This window comes from Struthio camelus, chromosome 14 (genome assembly GCF_040807025.1).
Source record: "Struthio camelus isolate bStrCam1 chromosome 14, bStrCam1.hap1, whole genome shotgun sequence".
NCBI classification, from domain to species: domain Eukaryota; kingdom Metazoa; phylum Chordata; class Aves; order Struthioniformes; family Struthionidae; genus Struthio; species Struthio camelus.
In genome coordinates this window covers 6,781,888-6,803,051 of record NC_090955.1, presented here as the reverse complement: position 1 = coordinate 6,803,051, position 21,164 = coordinate 6,781,888, and the positions used below count along the sequence as shown (strand labels likewise).

Genomic DNA, 21,164 nt, shown 5'->3' with positions numbered 1-21,164 from the left:
TGCAGCAGACTAACTATAAACCTACATCAGTCATTTCCTGCAAGGGGATTTTTCCGAACCTCTCTTCTGTAACTCATAAGGCTGTAAAAGATTTCAAAGCTTACTATTGAAGCCTGTAAACTGACCTCAGATTTTCATCAGCATTTGGAATAGTTTTTTTTTTTTTTTTTTCAACCATGTAATGCAATATGGAGCTGCCCTAACTGGGCACAGCTCACATAACCAGCACCGACCAGCCCCTGGAAGGAAGGAGGCTGTGTGCAGCTGAGGGGGGAAAAAAGCTATAAAAAAGTTATAATGCTTTAAATGACCTCAGAGTTTCCTAGTATGTCTTTTGGGAGTGCAAAGCCTAGTCATGTTCCAACGCTCAGGGAATCACTCAAAGCTTTACGAAATAACCCAAAAAATAACAAACAAGAGTTTGGTTTTATACCAGCATTTCTATGGAAACTTTTTAATGGATCCAAATAGGTCTCCAAAAATGCCTTGAAAAATACTTCTTCTGAGCTCATTCCTGAGCTGCTTCTGAGCAACCCGTTGGTCCTCCCTGACGCAGAAGGTGCACATCACTAGGTGTCCCGCAGCGAGGCGCGCTCCCCGTGGGCACAGATCAGCAGAGGCAGTTTTGGACACAGTCCATCCTCCCACCCCCCGCCCGGGGGTGTAACGCTGGGGAAGAAACACGTCCCCCGGCTCACTTCTGCGCCACCTTCCCCAGCTTGTTTATGCATTCGGGACTCTTGCCTTCCTTGCAGGTCCTCAACTACCTTACTCTTGTTGCATTATCCCGTGCCCTGCACATCCAGCCTCATCTTGTCATCCTCCTCCTTTGCCAATGAGGGGTGCGAAGGGAAGAGCCCCAGGTGACGCTTCTTCTGCTCAGTTTGCCCAGCCATGGCTCCGCAGCCTCACTCGCATGGATGTGATCAGCTTGACATGATCCTTCGAAGGCAACGGCACAGCTTCCACCAGCTTCAAAAGGAACAGATCAGGTCTCCAGACCTGCTGCCTCTCCTTTCTAATCGTCAAGCCATAAAAGATCCTTTGGCTGAAGTCCTAGCTCCAATGCAGTCAATGAATTTTGCCATTAACTTTAATATGGCCAAGATTTCACCTTAAATCATTTGTTATCTTGCTATTAACCTTAACAGAAGCCAATATGTGCTTAATGTTAAACAGTTTGCAACGCAGTGAAGCGGCTGGCTATTTCTTTCACTCTGTGCTACGGAAAGGCACCCTGCTGGATTTGTCTCACCTCCCCAGGGTGGTGATTCCCAGTGCACACCCCCCTTGCTTTGCCGTTACCGCACAGCCTGCCTTGGCAGTTCAGAAGGGAGGACTGGCAGAAAATCCCCCATACAGAACCATTTCTAACTTTGAGGTTTCCCCATGCTTCTTATCTCACAGAGCAGCTAGGCAGGGACAGGTATTTGTTGAAGACCCATCTTCTTAATACCACACTCACAGGAGTAATGTTTTTAAGATAAGGCTAGAGAGAACTTACTTAAATGCAAGCTGGCACAAATGCCCTTTGCTAATTATTTTCCATCGAAATCTTGGCTCTGTTGAAGATTAGGAAAGGACTAGAGATAAAACATAATGCCTGGAACTGGAGGCCTAAAGGCTCTCTGGGTTGCATGGCACCTTCCTAAAATAGTCCCATGAACTGAAGATATGGGAAAAAAAAAAAAGGCCGGCTCCTGCAGAGCATGCAGAGCATCAACTGACTTACATGTAAGCCCCACCAGCTGAGCCAGTAAAACCACCTGGCAAAGCAACAGCCCAAGTGTTCTCCCTCACTGCAGACAACTGCGGTTTTTCAGGGCCAAGTGCCAGCGCGCTTCCCATGCAATTCTCTTTTTCCCCATTTATTCTAGTGTTTCTCATTGCAGGGATCTATTCTCATTGCATAGATAGCAAATCTAAGGGACTCTTTCACTTGTCTGTATTTATTCACCATTTGTTGATTCTTACAGGACTGCAGCCAAAGCTTGCTATGGCCATTAGAAAGTTTTCACTAACTTGAGCAAGTTAAGGGGCTTTAAACCTCTTTCCCCTTCCCCAAAACACTCCAACGTGAAAGGCATCAAAATAATGATGAGCATATTGTGACGAAAAAACCAGTGACAAATGAAACCCGTCATCCTCAAAACGATGAATACAGTACTCCAACCATGAGATAAAACCTGCTCTGCCAACAGCAAAATATAAAAGGGAGAGATGCTGCTTCTTGGCCTCTACCAGGAGCATACAATATAAAAAAAACTAACCCCTCTGTCCCCCTGCAAAGCAATACTGCAACTTGGCTACCTTTCCTGTTGCTACAGCTCAGGTTCACAAACTTGCTGTATTTCTGTCCTTGCTACTGACTGTAAACGCACAACTTCTGCCCGAGTTCCTTCACACGTGTGCATGCAAAGAGGTATTTGCACACACTACTTGTGCCACACTGCATTTAAGAGCATGATGCTGAGGCAGCACCTGTTCCACCAGCACAAAGCAGAAGGATGTCCTGCTGTGGAAGCACCCCTCACTTGCTCCGTTGACCCCAAACTTTTCATCTGACAATTGGCATCCAGGCAGCGTCTTCTATATCTCCTGATGCTGCCAAGGACCAATGTTCTTGCCAGGAGCGTTACCAATAGATGCTAAAACCCTCTGACATAGAGGAAGAGGTTAACAGTCTTCTTGAAGGAGCAGCCCACTATTGCAGGGGCATTCTCCTTGATTTAAGTAAAGGTGTCTCATATTAAAAACAAGTGTTTCTCAAATAGCTTATGGCATTCCACTGGTGCTGATGTTATTGTTCTTACAGCTTTGCACTGTATGTAAAACAGCAACAACAGAAGAATAGAGACAGGCAACTTATACACAGGCCTCAAAACTCTACAGTTAATCCTAAAAACCGGGAAAATTAATAGGAAGCAATCAGTGCAAATCTGCCCTAAATATCAAGTCAATGAAATACTTCATAGAACATCTGCTTTCCTTGGCAAAACACAGCTAATAAATTAGTGTCTGTTAGAGGCATGCTTATCTCATGCAATACCGAGACACACAGTAATCAGGTCATTACCATGCACGAGCCCGTGGTAATGTTTTGTTCCAGTGAAATCTCCTGGGAACTCAAGGGGAAAAAGATCCTGTGAAACCAGAGAGCTCTTATGACAATATCTAAGGGAGGCCTGCTGAGCAAACACAGAGTCAGCCTGCTGGAGGCAGCAGCATCCTCTCCCCTGGAAGAAGTGATAACTGCTGGTGCCTGAACAGGGGGGCAGGAAGAGACATCTGCAACCCTGCAACGGATCCTGATCTTTGTTTGCTCCTAAATCATGAGCTCCTGGGCAAATTGGTTAACCTCCTGGCTCTTAGTTCAAGTCTTTATAAGATGCAGCTTATGTTTTGCTGTTCTTCAAAGCGCTTCATGTCACTGCTGTGACTTTTCATTTGTAGATCTCCATGCGCATTTCAAGCAAAGAAGCGATCATGTCTGCGTGAGGTGCAACCAAAAGGACAGAGCCAAGCCCTGCCCTCCACCCACATCTAGAGCAAGCTCTTTGAGGCACATCTCTTGTTGCCTGGGGGTTGCAGCTCAGGCAAATTCCAGTATCACTTTTCTACAAACGTGAGGAATAACATGCTGTTCCTTTGGTTCAGCATTACCTCGGGCTCTCTGCAGCTGCACTCCTTTCCAGGACAATGCCACATACGCAGCTTCTCCCCCGCAATGTCCCTCCCACCCCTGTTCCCTCCGCAGCAGCTTTCCCATCCTCAGGGGCATCTTACATCCCATCCTTCCTTTCCTTCCTCCCCTTGAACTCCCCTGCCCCGCCACAGCCCTCACATCCAGCTCGTTCCCCCTGCACCCCCTTCTCCTCAGTGCCACCTACCCTTGCTCCCCAGCCTCTCTCTTGCTTGCCAGCTGCCCCTCGGGAAACCTTGATGCAGCCTTGAAGAGACATTAGGTAAGCAGGACATTAAAAAGAAGCTATATCACAGGTTCATCCGAACTGCCTTTAAAGGCTTTAACTAAAAAAAAAAAAAAAAAAAAAAAAAAAAGCTCCCAAGCTTTTTCCTAAGAACTCCTCTAAGTTCTTCGGAATAAGTCAAAATGAAATGTTAGTCTGTTAGCCATGCGCGGCACTGCCGAATAGCGTTTCTGAGGCTAGATCGGCCGAGATGAGCAAGCACCTTGCCAGGCACTGAAACGGTTTTGACAGATTTGGACCGCTCGGTGCTCCACTTTTAAAGCAAAACAAGCACTTCTGATCAAAGGCTCTTTCTCAACAGCCGTTAATGAGCTCCATGTGCACTTCTGCGTCTTTGGTGCCAACCTTTTCATGAGATTTTTTGCAGGGGGAGAGAGGGGTGGGGATCTCACTGATGAGACATTTAATAGTTACATGCTGAAAGGAGCTTCTGTACCAGGCACTGACTGCCTTTGCTCATGACTTATGAATTTGTGCTTTGTTCAGTTTAAATCATATCTCAGAGCAGCCTATAACGGTTATATCTGAAAACGTATTTTCTCTTTAATCAGAAATTACAGACCTGGTCTCCAGCTGCAGCAGCAAAGTTACCAGAGTCGAGCTTGGATTTAGCACTTTCCTAAAGCAGCCAAGACAGCCCTTATAACAAAGGCAGGAAAAAGCAGCTGTAAATGCTGGGAGTAAACAAACAAGCCCTTATCACCACAACGATGTGCAGAAGATGCAAAGACATTTTCATGGGCTGATCTTTCAGAGGAAAAAAAAGAATAAGCAAAAGGTTTCAGTCTGCACTACAGAAGTACCCCCAAAGCAAACTCATTTCGCTCTCTGTTGTTTGCACACTGCCTTCTTTCCTGTAATCACAGCTCCGTAGCACGGCATTATGTTTAAGTCAGGGCACAATGCAACAGCAGTAAACAGCATTATCTGCCGCTGGTAAGCATCAGAAATTAAAATATTGCCTCTTACCTCCAAGCCACCCGCCCTGGTAGCTTAAAAAGACTGGAGAAACCCAAGAAGTACACAACACAGAGTGCATGTACTAAGCCTTTGTATTTGCTGTACATTCGAGCTGGGGAAGAAAGGAGACACGATCCTGGACCTCTTCCGTTACCATATAATCTCAAGGAAGTGACCTTAGCGTTTGTTGCTTTGAGTACGGATTCAGAAAACAAAAGCCCTTCCAGCATGAGTCAGGGGACACAAGATGTTGAAATGTGATTGTTAAAAACCGGGGGAAGGGAGAAGCTGGGAAAGCATTACTTTTTTTTTTCTTTTTTTTAAAAAACATTAACCCATTTATTATGAAACGAAATCGAGTGAAAACCAACAAATATCGATCGAAGGCATAACACAAGGAGCCAGTCCTGGGCAGCAAGGCACCTCTCTGCGGGACTGCGGGCTCCCTGCCAGGCCCCCCCCCACCGTGCCACTGCAGTCAGCCAAGGCCCCCAGGCGAACAACTATTTACTTGTCTGGAGCTATCAGCACCCCTCCAGCTCTTCCTCGTCCTAGCGCAGGGGACAGAAGGGGCCTTCATAGCAACTTGATGCAGCTCTAAAACTTCAATCTGTCTTTGCTGCTTGGGCCCGTGACCGGGGACCCAGCCCTGAGGCATCCGCAGCGCCACGGAGGAGGCTCGGCTCCTACTGCTCGGGCTCCCCGATCCAGCAGCGCCTGGAAACCGAGAAGCAGCAGTACGCTGGAGGAGGTCTAAAGAGACACTGATCTCACGGGTAAGTGAAGATACACAGGGCCTGCCAGCTAGACGCACCAGCCATCGTTTTGAACCCAGCAGCAGCCTAGAGCTGGGTCTCCTGGAGCTTCTGAACCCCCCGGACCCTGGCTGGGTGCCGGGGTGCCCTGAGCACCTGCAAACCAAAGCAGGCTCCCAGGGGGAGCTCAGCTGCTTCTCACCAGTAGTTCAAGAAAACATTTCACAGAAACGGATCTACAATTTCAGTAAGCATCGGTGTTATCCAACTCAACAGGTTTCAGCAGATTATACTCCCCGAGCCAGCTAAAATAACATGCGACAATGGGAGCAAATATCCTACGGGCATTTCCTGGCAGCCCTTTGCTCCATTGGCATCTCCAGCTGCAGAAAGGAGAGCGCGTTGCTGCGCTGGGCACCGCCAGGCAGAACGTCTCCCAGCTTCCCAAGCTCCTTTTTTCAAAGCACGTCTCTGCTGCCTCTGACCGGGGCTAGGGCGCATAAGGGAGCTCTCGGCAGAAATTGGGATTGCAAATGGAAAATTTATACCTTTGGCCTTCGCTCAGAATTCATTCTGGAGTCAGGGTTGCTCTCCAAGGGGGCAGTTTGTTGCTGGTGAAAATAGGGGAACAAACAGTCTAGCTGCTGTTCCACTGCTCCCTTTATGGCACTGTTTTTTTCCATGCAGGACATCAAATTTTACTCCCTGATTTCTCCCACTCTAACACATCAACCTACAAGACCTCAGACACCTCTGGGGATTTGACTTAACAGCGTGAGTGCGTCAGAAGGAGCATAGGTATCACGCTAAGGCACGAAAATGGAGGTCTCCTCCAACTGAAAAACTGATTAACAGTGGAGTGGAATAAAATGTTTCAAAGGGCTGAAATCCAGACTACTTTATATGGCCACTTTCACTGAAAACAAACAAACAAAACAATCAAAATGAAAAACTCAAAGAACCGCAGGCCCAAATCCAAGACTCCACACCTTTACTGCGTCCAACGTGCGACCTGCAGTTGGGCACACAAGGGGCACAATATCTTAAATTTACACCTGCAGTTACTTCAAAATGGAAAACATCAGCCTGCTCTTCCTCCATAAACATAGCCCAGCATCATTAATCTCCTTCTATATGAGATAAGTGTGGATAATCTTCAAAAAAAAACCCAAGCTTTTAAATCACACCGCTGAGACATGTACCCTGCTGCATAAAGTACAGCAGGAGCTCGGATGCCAAGCCTGGCCCAGGACCTCGCACCCAGCGCAAGCTGAACTGTCCAGCTGCGATTCAGCTGAGCAGGAACAGCGTGAAACGCTACTAGAGCGAGTGGGAGCTCTGGATACAAACCAAGACAAATTCACCTCGGGGTTAAGCATGACTGCTCCCTTTTAGACAGATACTGTCCTTCCGTCACCTATGCTGCAAATAACGGAGAAATCACTATAAATAGCGAGGGCAAACTGTGAAGACTTTTCCACCCCAGCTTTTATCATCTATGGATTATTTTAATTATAATAGAAAACTGAAGTTCAATATCTGGGAACGAGCTAACTGGGTCCTGACACTTGCCTTTATTAGACAGGGAGGTGAGAATCTCTGGGTCAAACTTTTGAAAGCAACACCTGAACAGAGACCTACGGCTCCCGGTTCCCAGAGGTACTAGCGCTCGTGATCTAGCTAAACTCCCATAAATGGGAGGCTCTGCGTCCCTAGCTTTTGATGCCAACAACTGGAGCCATTAAACTGCAGAGCACAATTTAAAGCCAGAGCCCTACTGACTTTGCTGGGAAGCGAAAGCAGGTCTGCTCGTCCCACAGGCTTCCCCAGCCTGACGGCGAGCCGCGTGGCTCCCTCCGCAAATTAACAGCGATCCAGACACCTCCGGAGGGCAACTCACCCCGGCTACCCTAGACCTGGGATGTGGTCAGGAGCCAGAGGCCCTCCTTGTTTAACACAGAGGAACTAGCTTTGATCAAATACCCATCTTTTAAATAACTGCAGACAAAGATTTTTTTCCCCAAAGTTACTTTATAAAGGCTAACGTTCTCATACAGCCTTATGACGATGAGAGCTTTCCGAACAACACTCGGCACCAGAAGTTTCATGATAAAATCATGAGCGGTCCCCACGTCAGGAGCAAGGCTGTCAGTCCAGGCTCAGCCAGCTGCAAATCCAGCCTGTACCAGCAAACTAAGGGGCAGCAGCTGAGACAATTTTAGAAAAGTATTTCAGAGTAACAAACTTGTGTTTGCCTCCAAAATAAAGAATTCAAAGCCACAAAAGACGACGGAAAATAGACAGTAAGTCATTTCTCCTTAGAGTAATAACGTGAAGGTTACCCGGGCGGTGCCAACATCTGCCCCGCTGGAATAACAACAGGGACAGGAATAGTTGACATATGGAAAGAGAGAAAAGAGCACAGCGCCTTGGAGGAGCTGCTGCTCCAAACAAATACCCATCTAGGTTGTGTAATTCAGCTGCACCCTGAGACACAGATATTTTTTTTCCCCCTCATCTAGAAAAACTAAGGCTAAAGTTTAAAGGAAACATGGTGCAGCCATAAGGCGTTCCAGAAGCTGCAAACAGAGATATACAGACAGACAGACAGACAGTCCTTTTGCCGGTTGCTACATCAAGAACCTGGTAGTGAAGAAAGATTCTGCAGTTCAGAGGCCACTGGGAGAAGAGCTCAGATGTGGTGTTCAGGGTTTGCAGCCTTATGACTCCCAGGCAAAGGGTTTAATCCTACTGCAAATTCAGAATAGCCCAGCTGCTCTGAATTAGGGCTTTGGCTGAACAGATGCAACTTGCTTGATATTGGAGGAATTACTCACTTCCACTTTCACTATAGCTTAGCAAATACATACACTTGCGTGCCCACTAAGTGCACCTATACAGCCAGATTCACAGAGCGCTTCTTCCACACTAACGTACTTGCTCTCCCAAAACCACCGTGGCTCCCAGACACGTCCAGTCCAGCACCACCAGACCAGTAAAGTCAGCTTCTAGCACCATGCCCTATACTTCTTACCCCATGTAACTCTGCTGCTGCCCTTACCTGCTCTTCCAACTTGCTGCTCCAGGCCTTTGCCGTTCTCAAACGTCAGCCAACAAGCTGCCTGCGTGAGATGTGATCAAGTGTGAAATTCCCCCTACGCACCAGATACCGTCTCCCATAGCCTGCATCACCCTACCTAGAAAGCACTGACCTGACCTCAGGGTAAAAACTCAGGGTGCTCAGAAAACCAGCACATAGTTAGGAGCGGCCATGCAGCGTTTGTGTTGTATGTAGTAGCTTCTGTCTGTCACCACTCAGCCTGCTGGCACCGCACGCTCGCACGTGGCTGCAAGCAAAGTGAAACAACACTGGGATATCTGGCACCGTGAGACCACCTACTTTATGTCAGCTTCTGGCTGCCCATAAACTAGCACCAACAATTTGGAGTAAGTCATATACTAAAGATCGCTATGTAATACCCTAGCTTTGTATAGGGTGCAACGCATACAAAAGGCTTCTAGTGACCTCATGAGCAAAAAACTGGCAGAAAGTAGAGAAAAGGGAAGCCAAGAGTGCTAGCGAATCTCCAACCCACATGGAGCCACAAAAGATACAACAGTGTTCAAACCAAAGCAAAAGCTTAAAGTTTGACCAGAGGCAGTCCAACATTGCTGCCTGCAAACTAGAACTGACACATTTTTATTACCGTTATCAAAATCACTGCGTAGCCAAAATATTTTAAGGAAGAAAGCAGTCGCTAACAGATCATACCTGCTTGAAACTTGCACACCGTTTAATACAAGATGGCAAAAGCAAAGCGTTATCAGTGTTATAACCCTTTGGCACACAGTAAGAACAAACAAAACCCCAGCTATTAAGAAAAAACTTGCAACAGGTGGGAAAATTTTTTAAAAGCAATACTAAAGTTCATTTTTCTCTCCACCTGATGCCCCCAAAGCCGAGTAACCCATGGCACCAAGCGATAGGCGTGCTCACACAGCTGCCATCGGCCTCAGCCCCAGGCACAGCGTTAAACTGCCAGCCCACGGTCCGGTCCCTCCTCGCCGCCCCACGCACCGCTGCCGGGGCAGGCGCGAGAGCCTCTGGCACACGCCACTGCTGCTATTCTCAGTATATTGATAACCCTTATTTTCCCTCCCCTCCTTTCCTTCCAACACACAGAGTCGATACACGTTTAAATGCGTGACAGACCCTTAGGAGGGAAAAGCGTACATGCATATTTGTGCGTGGGAGGGGAATTTAAGCTAATATATTCCAGTGCTGATAACTTTATCCTCTTTGCAGTCTCTGAGAATGAACCGGTCTCCATCTGTACAGAAGATTAGTAGAATTACTAATGACTAATTATGACTCAGAGGTTTTAAGAGTCATGCAGACCGCTCAAGGATGGCCTGATTTTTAAGGACAGAAAACTGGGAGACAAAGATAGCAGTGTTATTTTAAGCATATGGACAGGCCATCACATTTTACAAAGCAGTGGAATGACAACACTGGCAAAGTGAGTGACAGAAGGCTAGATACTCAAAAAGGCAAAGATGAATATGGAAAAAAAAAAACCACTAGCATTTGCCCTCAAAAGGTTGAAGCTGCCTTTTCACAAGCCTCTTGCCCAGGCAAAGCGAGTTGGCCAGACGCTCTGCACAAGGCTGAACTGGCGAGTTACACAGAAGAGTTTGTACAAAGGTATTTCTGCGTAAGAGTTTGTTTTTTGAAAAGCAGCGCCAGCTACATTTGAAATCTAACGTGTTTTGCAAACTGTGTCAGATTGAAAAAAAATATATATATAAGCCAAAGTGGGTAGTGAATAGAAGCCACTGTTTCAAAACTGGCACTGGGACACCCTGAAGGAAATGAGATGGAGTTCGCAGTCTGGTTATGAGGTTTGTCTGCTAAGGAAAAGGGAGGAACAGCACAAAAAAAAAATCATATTTTTGCTTGAGAAAGTTTGGTCAAACACAAAGTGCTATATCATGAGCTCAAATGGAAATACGCCTGGCAGAGGTATTTGGAAAGTTGTTTTTGGAAGCCTGAATATGTAAAACTAAGTTTAACTCTAAGCTGACGGGAGGTAGTGCCCGGAGCAGGCTCTGCCACAGCAAAAGGCTCAGTCGTTCAAAGCCTCGGTCACCCAGAAAACCTCCATGTCGCATTTGGATGTGAAGCAGTCTTCAAGTGAAAATAAAACTGCAGACAAGGTACAAAAGGTGTCATGACATTAAATCAGAGCCCTTCAAAAAGCAAAAACAGTCATTGCAAAGTTCTTTCAGAGCAACAGCTAACTGCCAGTGCCCAAGCTTAAATGCTTGAAGTGGCAGTGTCCTTTAAAAGGGAGGTCTGCAAGCTCCCTTTAGAAAGCCCTGACCCATATGGACAGCCCGAGATGCTCCCAGTGAGTGACGCTCCTGTGGTCTGTCCAACACGAAGGACGGCCGGCCCTGCCCTGACAATACAGTGAACACCCTTCCTTTTCACTCACACCAGTGACTTAAACCCTACACCACCACCCCCTTTCATCATTTGGAAAAGAGAAGGAAAAAAATAGGAATCTTCAGGTTTTTTAGACAGTATTTTTATAAAAAAAAAGTTAAGGTGTGGTAGCAGAGGAAACATGTGGCCCTTGCTATCCAAACTACATTAACGCCATAGGAAACAGAAATCATCCACTTCCTCTCTCCCCCCTCCACCCCAGGTACATGTGGCCCAGACATGTTGTACAAAGCTTATTTACTGTGCCTCATCAGCAATTTTTCACTTAGCCCAAGGAAATGACCTTTCCAAGGTTAAAAAGCACTTTGTCCAAAAAAGCACATGAATTGAATTCGCACATTTACACCAGAGACTAGACAAATTAGCAGCATAGCTGAATAGCTCACAGAGATGCTCCCATACTCTGTTTCATGTCTGGCAGATATTAATCTTAATGCCTCATTTTCTGTGTAGAGTTCAGGCCTGGTCCTTCTTTTGCACATAGCAATGAACAGAGTGACCAGCATGTATTTCTAACACAGACGCTAAAGTATTAGGTTGACCAGCTTTTAATTTATAGAAGTCATTTGTACTGCGAAATAGACTTTGATGCAATAGTTTTTTTCATGCTTAAAGCATGGGAGTTAAAAAGGAACGATAGTGCTGTGCGATGTTGAGGCATAAATGGGTATTCATACCTCCAGGAGAATACATGCACCAGCATAAGGTTGAGTTGATGTCCCACTGAAAAAAAATCAGGCTAGTGGTAACACAAATAATCACAACATGGGATAAATGTCAAAGCCTAAAGCTTTCAGGATCAACACTTTATTAATCTGAATAACAACTTTTTTTTCCCCCTGCAGTATAATGAGATTCAAGATGGGTGGCTCATAAACACTTTATTTTAGAAGACATAGCTGGACATCAGCAGCTGCTTAACTTCCTGGTGTGTACAAGGAAGATCTCTGGGAAGGCGCTCCCAAAGCCTGGCTAGCAATCCAGAGAGCTACACCTGAGATCACTGCAACACAGTGATGTTCTTATTCCTTTCTCTTAGGAAGGAGGTATCATTGCTTGGAGACTTCTGTGCTGAATTCTCACCTGGGAGTTTTCCCAAGCCCTAATAGTATTATCTTGTATTGACTTGTAGAGACTTGCTGCAGTTGCAAAGACCATCTGTGCCAACTCTTCCATCAGTGCTCTGCAAGTCTTCACGCTTTTTCTAGGACAGACTTTCAGACACTTTCTGCCATAGGTAAGACATGATATTCTCTGGCATACAACTGAAGTGCTCACAGAGAGCATAAACTCATGTACTTTACAGTCCTCCTCTCTTGCTTAGGTTTAGAGGTTATTTCAGAGTGAAACAGGACATGCCATCAGCACTTCTGCTCACAAGAACTCCTCCAAATAAATAGGCCTGGCCAAAACAGACATCCCTCCTCTTCCGGCAGCTGCCAGGCGTAGGTGAGGCAGATAATGACAAGGATCTTGGAGCAGGGACTGTCTTGGGGAAGCAACTGAACTTGGCCTGCCAGGCTCAGGCTGAAGTCCTTGTATGCAGGTGCTTCAGTGAACAGGTGAAACTCAACAGCAGGTAAGGTCTGGTAAGGTGCTTCCTTCCTGCACATACATTCTGGAAACAACAAGGCTGAAGAGAAGGCGACTGAAAAAGGGTTTTTTCCCCATATTTAAAGGTGTTAAGGAAGGTAAATCCTTTGCACTGGCAGAGAGGATTTCAGGCTCTCTTGGCCAGAAGTCTCTGCCCACATGACAATCTCTGCACCTGACAACTTTAAAAGATACAGACAAGAGCTCAGTGTGGGAGCATGAAGGTGTTGGAGACTCCTGTGCTGGAACTCAGGAAAAGCTCAGGTCTTCCCCAGGCTAGCACAGTAAAGGCTAATGAAGCGTACAAGTGTGCTAGAGTCAGCCTTGCAAGCATTTTATAAAAACATACCAGCCCAGGGAAACATAGTCCTATTGACATTCCTTTCATCACAGTAATTTAGCAGAAAGAGTCCTGCTAGCAGTATCCAGCTCACCTAAAAATAGCCACTGACCCACAAAATAACGTATATCCCAAGTATGGATCAAAGTGAAGTGGAAGCTTCCAGGTTGAACTGCAGCCTAAGTACCCATCACCTCATCCTACACTGCATGTCCCTCACAAGTATCTCAGCAGTAAAGTTCTTAATTTCTTGCTGATTTGATAAACCATGCACATTCCAGGGTGTCATGACAGAGGAGAATGTAAATGCAGTCATCAGATCATTAGATCACATAGTTACCACTATATACAACCTATGGTGGTCTTCACATTCAGAAGAATGTGAATGAGATCCAGAAATACAAACAATCTGATGAAAGGATGGTGAAGAAGGACTTTAAGTACCTGCCCAGATAGAATATATAAACAAAAGGCAAACATTTGCTCTTGTGTAGCTATCCTAGCTGAAAGACTTCTACTAGCAGAAATTTCAAGAGATGAAGAGCATCTCTGGCTAAGTAGGAGAGTGCTGTTAATCCTATTTAATAAAGAACAGAGGTACTGAGAGGGCAAATAACGTGTCCAGGATAACACAGGACCTGTGGTAAAGACAGGACATGAAATTTCACGTCCAAGCTCAGACTAGTCCCCTAAACACTACCACATCCACCTCCTCAGAGGACCAGCCCTGTGGAGAGTTCTGCCCAGCAAGTCTCACTCTTGTACTGCTCTGCCAGGCTCAAGGGTGAACAAGGCTAACACAGCACAAACCAGAGTACAAGTCTCCGTATGCAGCTGCCATCCAGCTCTAATTGTCTCTCGTTGTTTCCAAAGTTTGAAATGTTTAAAAAGAAAAAAAGGAAAATATTTGATTCAACCACTTATAATGTTCTGACATCCCAACAGACTGGTGACATTTAATATTATATGCTCAGTCCTGCTTCCACTGGGATCACCTGGGATAGTGCCAATGTTATTAACAGCAAAGAGCCAGGATTTCAACCCAAAAAACAACATATGACGCAACCCAAGGAAGGGCTGCAGGGTTGCCCTTCAATCGTCTCCCTTTAATACATCCCAAATTACCAGTAGGAAAGTCCTGACATTAAAATCTAAGAGTTGCTTTGTTCCTGCCCAGTTTCATCCCCCAAGGGTGACACAGCACAGTCTAATGCTCAGTACAGTGAGCACCAGGCAACAGGTTGCTGGATTTTCTTAAGAGGCTGTGCCCTCTGCCTGGCTTCGACAGTGGCCAAACCCACTGCCTGCAGGCACAGGGGAGCAGGGACACCATCACCCAGAGACGATGCGCTCCAGCTCGCTCCTCTAACTGCCTGCCCACATTTGGGAGCTGCACTAGAAACCCAGCGAGCAGGGCACCCTCGAAGTCTTGACAAACATCTCCTTGTTTTGCCCATTTTCACAGTGTCAATTAGCTCCCATAGCATCAGGGACATTGTTGGTGATGGTTTCTTAAAGACGACATGGATTAATTCAACAACAGCTACCTGAACACAGTATCTTCAGACAAAGGTACAGTCGCTCTTTGTTTTGAGAAATACCTTTTTACTTTAAGCCAGTGACTGGAGAGTCACAGCTGAATAGGCTGATCACAGCTGTTCTCAGCCCTGGTCCTTACTGAGACCCTATTCCAGGTGAGCAGTGCTGCTGCTGAAAGGATGGGGCTTTGCCTTCAGAAAGGCATTACAGGGAATGACAGCCGTCCAAGTTGCCCTTTAAGGGAACAGACTAAGAATAAAAGCCACACAATACAGGTATAGCTTAATTTTCTTTTTAGAGAAAGGAGGCAGCAAGGGCTGTATGCCAGGCTCTTTGGGGCAGTGAGATGGACAAGTGACAGTGCCCACGTTTCTGTGTTCCCAGACAACACACGATCCATGTCCCTAGCGTGACACTTGCATTACAAACGTAAGGAGGTTATGGGGATCACCGATAATGGAAGATCTTCTATCACCATAAAGCCCTTCTCCCACTCCTGGGCATACCACAGCACTAAATACCCAGAGATCTCTTTGGGATTAAACAGGTACAAATATCCTTGTAGCACGCCTTTCATATGGAAATGACATCAGGATGGTTAGGGAGAGGTGGGTTGCTACGGGCTGCGTGTTTCTCTATACTGCAACACACACACCAGCGAAGGGGAGAAAGCTCCGATATTATTTGGCACCAGCCTAGGAAGCATTCAGACTGACAGCACGACTGGACACACATCACAGGTTTAAAAGTGAGGAAAAAAATATATGGACATATAAAAATAAATGCTAGCAAAAACTGACTCCAAAAAAGTGATTGGATAAGACAATAATTGCACCTACTGTGCTGTAATTTTTTGCCTACACAAAGGCAAGCCTCACAAGAGTCGTTTCAGGACGTATTTTAGCTGCTTCCCCCCCCCCCCCATATGGCAATCGTTTTGCACTGCAAAGTGTTATCCTGTTACGATCAACTACTACTCAGGAAACACAAACAGCAGAAAAGCTACAGCCACTTTCTCCCATCACAGCATTTTGCGCCCTGACTGCCTGATGGAAGCACCAGCCGAGAGCCAAGTTAAACCGCTGGGCTCCAAAGTGCAAGTGACTGGCAGCAGCTAAACCGGCTCTTGAAGGACTGATATAAGGGACAGGCAGTGCAGAAAAGCATTCGGGTAACTGGCTCAAAGCCTTTTACGTAGAAAATATCTCCCCCAAGGCAGGGAATGTAAGGCTGACAGGCAGTGCTGGCGAAGCGTTGGAAACAGCGCTATCGCACGCCACCTCAGACTTCCCAACCCGAAACCTGCCAGCCGGGGCTGTGGGAAACGCAGGCTTCGGCACGACACTGCCAACGCCGTGCTCAACAGCGCTTCAGCTGCCTTATCTAACCCGCGCGCTGCTCCTGGGAAATCATACAGGTGAGTTAGCAAGTCGGTCAGGCAACAGGCTCTTTAAAAAAAAAAAAAGAAAAAAAAACTGCCGAGCAGGGTTTTTACCTGATAGACTTCCCTCAGGCCGCACCAGGTCCTGAGCACCTGGCGGCAGGCGCGGGCTCTGTCCGCGTACCACCGCCGCAGCGCCGCCACCGTCACGCTCCAAACGAAGCGGCTCCCGCTGAAAAGCAAGTCTTCCACCCCGCACATGAACACCGAAGCCATGATCCGCTCCCAGGCGAGCCCTCTTCCTGGCTCGCTCCCTCTCTCTCGGCCGCTCAAATGCCTGACATGACGGCGGCTCCGCTTTATACGGCGCGCGGAGGCTAGGGGTGTTGTAGAGAGCCAGGGTCAACCCTTCAAACAAACTCCTCTTTCACAGCGCTTCCTGGGCAGATTCCCAGGCATGCCCTGGTGTTGCTTGAAGTCAAGCCAAGGGCTGCAGTAGCTCAGCCCGACCAGCAGCTCACACAGCAGCCTTGTCCTTCTGAGCAGCTTATATAAATCTCTGCTAAGCTCCAGCAGCTCCCACGATGTATTCTAATTAAATTTTAACCCTTTTGCCATGCGCCCTGACAACAGCCCCGTTTACATACTCCAGGAAAACAACTAAGGAAACTACTCCCGAGGATTAATCTCCGCCGCACTTCAATAGATTGGGCAGGCACTTCACACGTACCTACAGCACGGCGTCCCCAGCACCTCATTATCTGCCGTGCAGGGAACAGAGCTGTCATCGTTTGCTCCTGGCTGAGCCGCTGCTCAAATTATACACTAAAAAATCCCTATTTTGAAAAGTGCCTTGGGGAGCAACAAATGGAAAAAAAACAAACACACACACAGAATAGCTCCTGCAGAAATAGATACGCTAACTTCTCTTTCAGCTTGGATCCCGACAAATGCAACCACCGCAGAGATTACAGTGCTCTACGCCTCCTGCTTGGTTATCACATCTCGTACGTGGAAACGCTCAACATGCTGTTCACCTGCTAGAGACAATTTTGATCTACTGTTAAACTAACATAATCCTATTAAGGCAGCGCTCGCTGCGTGAGAAAAACAGAGCTCCTCACGCTAGCGGAGCTCTTTGCAAACAGACCACAGTAAACAAACACTCTGAAATAACAGCCCACAGGAGAATCCAGGCTTGCCTCAACCGAGAGGATAAAACCAAGCAGCTCGCTCTCCTTCTGGGGCTTAAACTGTTAATGCCAACAAACCGCACCTTTCATTTGCCAGCTCTTTTCCATCACGAGCTAAGGGGAGCCCCTCAGAAGAGGGAGTCAAAGGGCAATTAATCTTTTTAAGCACCCTCACAGGATCTGACAGTTCCTAGGCTTTCGGGGACAGCACCCACGAGGGGTTACATGCACCACCATCAGCACCTTGCTGAAGAAACTACTCCAAGAGCAGGTTTTGGCTAAAATCGTCAGCGCGACAAACCTCTCTGTAAAAAGTGATTTCTTTTGTACAAAGAAATAAATGACAAGGGGGCAAGAATGACTTGAATAAAGGCTGCACAGGCGAGCTAAACCTCCTGCTTGGATCACTAAAGCTGTTTTGTTAGTAAGAATCCATGAAGCGTTTTCTTCCCATTCATGGCAACAACAGATGTTTTGGTTGTGGAAAACATAGGGACAACTTTGGCAACAGGTAACACAGGGGACCACAAGTGGCTCTTTCTGTGGAAGGCTTCTGCTGGCACGAGCCAGCCACCTGCACCGAGGGCACACAGAGCGGCGCGACAGCGGGAACCACGCCGCATTGCTATTCAAACCACTGAGCTGGAGGAGCTATCCTCATTCTACTGGCCCAGCAACCAAAACACGCTCTTGGTCAGTGCCAGACCTCAGTGTCCCTTTAGGAAGTCACCTGGGGCCTGCCTGTGGGTTTACACCGGGGCAGCCAGGGGCTCTGCCTGCTGCAGCTCCCGCGAGGCGCACCCATCCTGCCACACTGGTGCTGTGCTGGAGCCCGACACGCAGCGAGCAACCCGGAGAACGCGTCCACATACTACCAGTGAGGAAACAGCGGCGCTGAGCAGCAGGCGTCGGGCTATCAGCAGGCCTTGCCCGCAGGCAGCACGGTGGTACCCGCTACGCTGCCCCAAGGGCACTGAGCTGCAAATACGCACTCTGCATCACAGCTGTGGCAGCGCTGTCTCAAACGCGCTTTGTACGAGGATGCCTACCTGCACGCTCTTAACACAACACAACTATTTCAAAGTACATTTTATCCCGTATCAATCAAGGCTTCCTCATGTTGAAAGAGGCTATGCTCATGCAGTTGGCCACCATGCCTTAGCCAGGTGGACGTAACTCCATAGACAGATGATTGCTTGTTTTATACAGGCTTTGGACCTGTACGCCTCCCAGACATTGCACTTTTCCTCTTACGCATAAGGAAATAAGAGTGGCTATGGTTGTCAGTTCTGTTTGCAGGACTTAACATCGACATGAATGCACAAAATGAAAAAAGCTTCAACTTTCCAGTGGGAGCAACCAAAGACAAATAGCTACAGAAAGTTATTCCAATAGCCCGAGCCAGCACCAGCGAGAGACTCCGCTGCAGATAATTACCAGTCCCTCGGATAACACTGCTGCAGAGAGGAACCAGCCAGAAAAATCTCCAGTGGCGTCCGTGCACTGTGTCAAGTCATATCCAACTTTCAAAACAGACATAAAAAGACAAAAATCCATTTTCAATCAAGTTCCATTTCTAAAAGAAAAGAAAAAAGGCGCTTTGTAGTTAAAGTAACTAGTGCAAGGAACAGCCCTGAGCCAGGAAAAACCACCAAACCCACTATGAGAAGTTTAAATGTTTCTGTTCTATTTTATGCCTGTCATCTTTAATGCCTTTTTGGTTTCCTTATCACTTAATTTTAGTCAGAAACTTAAGGATGAGGATTTTCTCCTTTGATACAGCACAAAGGATTTTTCTTTTAAAACTTAGGTTTAGTTTAAAAATACCATGGGTCATAAACTGCATGTTTTGCATGGTTTCTCTTCAGCTTCCCATGTTACTGTGTGCCTGAGCAGCTATCTCATACAGCTTCATTTCAGAAGGCAGATCCACATGTATTCCAGGCTCCCCTGCTCCACTCTGACAATCACTTTATCCATCAATGTTTCCAGTATCCAGTGCGGACTGTGCATTTTCTTATAGCAAAATTATAGCCCTATGCATATGCTAGGGCAGGGCAAGAACCTTTTTCTCACCCTTACACAGGGTACAGGGATTTCATGTCCAGTCTCATAAATAAAAGCTTCACATGCTTTCTCCTTCCCTCTTAGGAAATAGGTGATAAAAATAAGGAAGGGGCACCTTGACTTAACCTTCCCTGGCTGACCCAAGTACCAGAGCCAGAAATCACACCACGGTGCATTGTCCCTAGAGAGCAGAGAGCTGAGTCCATGCTACGCTGTGCCCAGAGCTGCCTTCCCCCTACCCCTGCACTCTGCTCAAAGGGACAGTGAAACCTCCCAGCCACAAATCCTTTGTACATTTGTACACCAGGGCCTTTCGGTCTCAGTACACTTGTGAAACAGAGATACCAATCTCCTCAGTAAGAGAGGATTAAAATTGAGAAAGGTAAAGCCATTTTCCCAAGGTCAAAGGACATCTGCTGCACAGCCAGAAGGAAGATCAGGGTGTCTTAATTCTTATTGCTGTGCGTTTCAATTATTTTTCCCATCTTTATTAAATGCAGTGGGAGAAGGAAACAAATGTGTGTGATGAATAAGGCAGAACATTAAAGACAAACCCCAGCAAATCAGACTGTAGAACGCAGTCGACACCGTAGAAACAGAAATCATTGTTCTACCACAAAGTATTGAATAAGAAAAGGATCAAAGTGTATTGCAATTGGGGGACTAGGAACTGAAATCCTCTGAGCCTTGGGCATTGCACTGAACACAGAACAAAAAAGAGCAGAAAAAACTTATGATATAAAGAGAAGTAAAATGCAATTTAGAAGCAAGTATTTTGGTGTTTAATACAGGGCTGATGAAGTACCCATTCAAATCAGTCAAGTCTTTTATTAACTTCCACTTTCAGAATCTGATATTAAGTCAGTTGATTTGAAATAACTGAATAATATTCAGGCTCCTTAGCACCAGAATAGAGATCACAGAAAATTCAGCAGAGGAAAACCAGTAGGATACCCAAATGGCTTTCAAAGGTTATAGTAACCAGATAGCTAGTCTGGGGGGTAGGGGGAGGAAGGTATCTCTCTCAAGAAAGGACTTTGTAGACATATGCACCACTTTCAAGGGAACAGAAGAGACTGCTACTATAAACCTCTTGATCTACAGCTGTATGAACAACTAGGCATTCATTTCTACTAAGGAAGAAGCCTGCCAAATAGGAATCTAATGATAACACTGCTAAAAAGAAAATTTGATATTCAGTACAGACTCGTGCTTTTCTTTACATTATCATTTGTATTTCTGGAATAATAAGTATTAAAAGAAAATAAAGATTCCCTGCTAAAATAATAGGAAAGGATGATCTCAGATTCTCAAGCTTCCTTGCATGTTGTTATACTCCATGCCTGAATGGATGGAATGCGGATAGATGAATTACTTTTTTCAAGTAGCTCATATTACGTTCACATGGATATAGAATTCATCTGCATGTAAGGCCACAGGACAAGTGCATCAGCTTTCCTTTATATCTACAAAGAAGCATTGCCTTCAGATACAGAGCATTGATTAGACATATACCAAAAATGACACACACAGTCCCTACTGGCAGGTAATGAAATTAAAGCTCTGACCATTTTCAGTCTCTGAACCTTCTCAACTGTAAACAGTGAATCATTGTGCAGATGCACAAAATTCCTAATTATATGGGCTAGCAGATATCTGTCCTAACAGGTGCTTTTAAACACACTTCAATCCATAATTAGTCCTCTCAATATGGACTAAACTTGATTGGAATCAATATTCAGGATACTCTGCAGAGCAAGCAGTAGAGTGCAGCAAAGCCCAGGACACTGCTGAGGCCACGGAGACAGCTCCGTGCCGTGGGGCAGGTCACTGTTCCC

The 21,164-nt window shown here is 46.3% G+C and overlaps 1 protein-coding gene across 8 annotated transcripts in view; it reads right to left on the bottom strand.

Annotated features, from left to right (window-relative positions):
* FRMD4B (FERM domain containing 4B) overlaps positions 1 to 21,164 on the bottom strand; it is a 148,528-nt gene that overhangs the window by 74,748 nt on the left and 52,616 nt on the right. The window contains exon 1 of one of the 8 annotated variants that reach the window (XM_009669351.2): positions 16,181 to 16,438. The exons of 6 other annotated variants lie outside the window; for them this stretch is intronic. In XM_009669351.2, coding sequence (XP_009667646.2) covers positions 16,181 to 16,342 — 162 coding nt within the window. In that variant the 5' untranslated portion in view covers positions 16,343 to 16,438. Of the gene's footprint in view, positions 1 to 4,958; positions 5,115 to 16,180; positions 16,439 to 21,164 lie in introns of those variants that run through there. One more of the 8 variants, XM_068907523.1, reaches the window with a different exon arrangement.